Source organism: Penaeus japonicus, unplaced genomic scaffold, assembly GCF_977035675.1.
Source record: "Penaeus japonicus unplaced genomic scaffold, GWHDUDI00000001_assembly GWHDUDI00000038, whole genome shotgun sequence".
Taxonomy (NCBI): Eukaryota; Metazoa; Arthropoda; class Malacostraca; order Decapoda; family Penaeidae; genus Penaeus; species Penaeus japonicus.
In genome coordinates this window covers 15,622,305-15,624,804 of record NW_028234440.1, presented here as the reverse complement: position 1 = coordinate 15,624,804, position 2,500 = coordinate 15,622,305, and the positions used below count along the sequence as shown (strand labels likewise).

The 2,500-nt window shown below is 36.8% G+C and overlaps 1 protein-coding gene across 1 annotated transcript in view; it reads left to right on the top strand.

The window, feature by feature from the left end:
• The window catches only part of LOC122260529 (protein LSM12), a 7,965-nt gene extending 6,467 nt beyond the window's left edge, over positions 1-1,498 (top strand). Inside the window, exon 5 of the mRNA XM_043027862.2 lies at positions 770-1,498. Coding sequence (XP_042883796.1) covers positions 770-862 — 93 coding nt within the window. The 3' untranslated portion in view covers positions 863-1,498. The remainder of the gene's footprint in view (positions 1-769) is intronic.
• Positions 1,499-2,500: the final 1,002 nt, after the last annotated feature.

The window sequence follows — 2,500 nt, the reverse complement described above, 5'->3', positions numbered from 1 at the left end:
GGTAGATTGAATCCTCTTGAACTCCCCTCCCCAGTGCTATATATTTCACAGTTATGTAAGGAAGGGATCAAGGAATATCCCAATATTAAAATCTTTCTTCTAGTGCAATTTTCTGCACCAAGAGACCTAAGGAAAATAATAATATTAATAAGATCGTATGATCATCATGATGTTCAAAAATCACTTCAAATAATTTTAATCAGACGCATATTAGGTGATTAAGTTTTTATCCTGGAAAAAGAAAAAAAAATGTCAAAAATAGGCGCTATATCTTACACGATAAACCCCCTCACAAAGGGTTGTGTTAGATGATAGGGCACGGTAACTCTGCAAGGCTTTCTAACTCCCTTCCACTCCCTTGTCGTTGCTTTCTATGTTGAAACTCTCATCCAACTGCCATCTTGCCTCCAATATTGCATTTTTAAAAATGTATCGCACATGTGTATAGCTGAAAGATAAGCAAGTCTTGGCCTTTTTTCTTTTTCTTTTTTTGAGACACTAAGAGACTTGGTGATAATCATCTAAGAAAGAGCATTCAAAGTACATCATTCAGGGTTTTGTGGCTAATCAAAGTTTACTTTTTCAGGTTATAGTTTCTGGTTATCCTCAGCTAAGGGTTGTACTTGTTAATTGCAGATTGCAAAATAAAGATGCACTGGTATTGATAATGTGCTCCACAAAAATTCCCAATATCTCCTTTTTGTAATCCATCTGTTTTTCATTATCACCTGATGCCAGCATTATTAATAACTTCTGCCTTCCTCTTCAGGTGGACAAGTTTCATAAGGATCAACAGAGTATGTCCATGAACAACGGAACAAGTGCGGCACCAGTTGTGGAGGTGCAAGCGGTGTCGCAGTGAAGCGCCTGTCAGACCAAACACCTCAGGCATGTACAACACCAAGGTGGGGGTGGGGAAGGGGGTGGGGGGGGCTGGCCCAAGCTGAACAACCCCACTTATGAACTGGGTTTTCATTGTTGCCAATCGAAAGTGCAGGCCACTCCTAAGGTCATCTGTGCGTATGTTTGAAATTATCCAGAGTGACTGGCATTCTCCACTCGGTTGAAGAATGTGGTTGAAGTCGCGCGTGGAGAAGTGCAATTTAGTTGTTTCTTTTATACAAACCCTGTTCTAGGTTCGTGTGGCGAGACGTTAGATTTGTCACAAGACGTAAAAAGTCGTAGGGGCAGTCTAGACTCCATTAAAGGCTATCAACAGTTAATATGAAATATACTGTTTTGTGAAAAAAAAATAAAAAAAATACTTTTTATGATCATTTTTATCAAGGTTGTTAAATATAGAAAATTGTATTTTAGTTAATGTGTGAGAACAAAAATAAAAGAAACGAATTTGAAGGTAATCTCTGTTGATATTACGTCAGGTTGTCATGTCCGGGATAACACATCAGTAAAGTGCAGTGTATGAAATAAAAGCTGAATGAGAAATCCTTGTAACATCAATAGAAATAATAAAGACACGTTTTTATGTCTGTCTAAAGTTGTATGTTTTTATACAGTTTGTACCCTGTTCTATAAGTTTTGGCTTTTCATATAACTGTGTGAATTAGCGTAATGTCTGTGATGAGTACCGAATGGACACTCAAAAGTCTCGATTGTGGAAAGGCATCATTCCCCGTGCTCGGTTCCCAGAACACACAGCCCCTTCCCTATTTCCGTAAAGACAAACAGGACAAGATCTTAACCATTATTGCCATGAATGCCTAGAAGGTTATTTATGGAATTGATATTACATGGGAATGCACCTCTGAGGCATAGAGTGTGTGGAATATGTTGTTTTTCCATGAGGAATCAGCTGATCATTACCAGTTGTCATGTGCAGAGAGAGTACTGTCCAATTTGTTCAATTTTGTATGGAGTCTAAAGCCTCATTAAATTATTATGTACTTTGCATTTTTTAAGAACCAAAGTCTCTTGTTAACATACTACAGTATTTGATACTTGAAAACATTCAAAGGAAATGGATTTTTATCTTTTGGTGGTACAACCTAAGAATTTAATGAGTTTCTCCCCGGACGCATTCAAGTACATTCGAGATCATAGAACTAGTTATTTTCCTCGGGGTTTTAATGGGTCGTCAATAATTTACAGGGAACAGAATTTCAGAGGATTTTTCATCATATGAAACCCAGACATTAAGTGAAAACAGTTTGAGGTGATGGTGACTGTATTTACATAATGGAGTCGTAATCGACATCATTATGAAAGCATTTGAAAGACAGCTTTTGGGGGGATGGGATTTCAATATTTTATCGGTATATACAATGCATTTTCTTCTTTTTTCTTCTTCTTTTTCTTCAGCTGGAGATAGATATCTTGAGAGAGAGAGAGAGAGAGAGAGAGATTTAGGTACCATGGAATCAAAAGCGCATTTAACACTGTGCTCTAAGTAGTTGTAAGTAACCTATTTACATAATACAATATTTTAATAAATTAAAGATCATAGAAAGCATGTCAAAAAAAGAAAAAAACAAAGAACAAA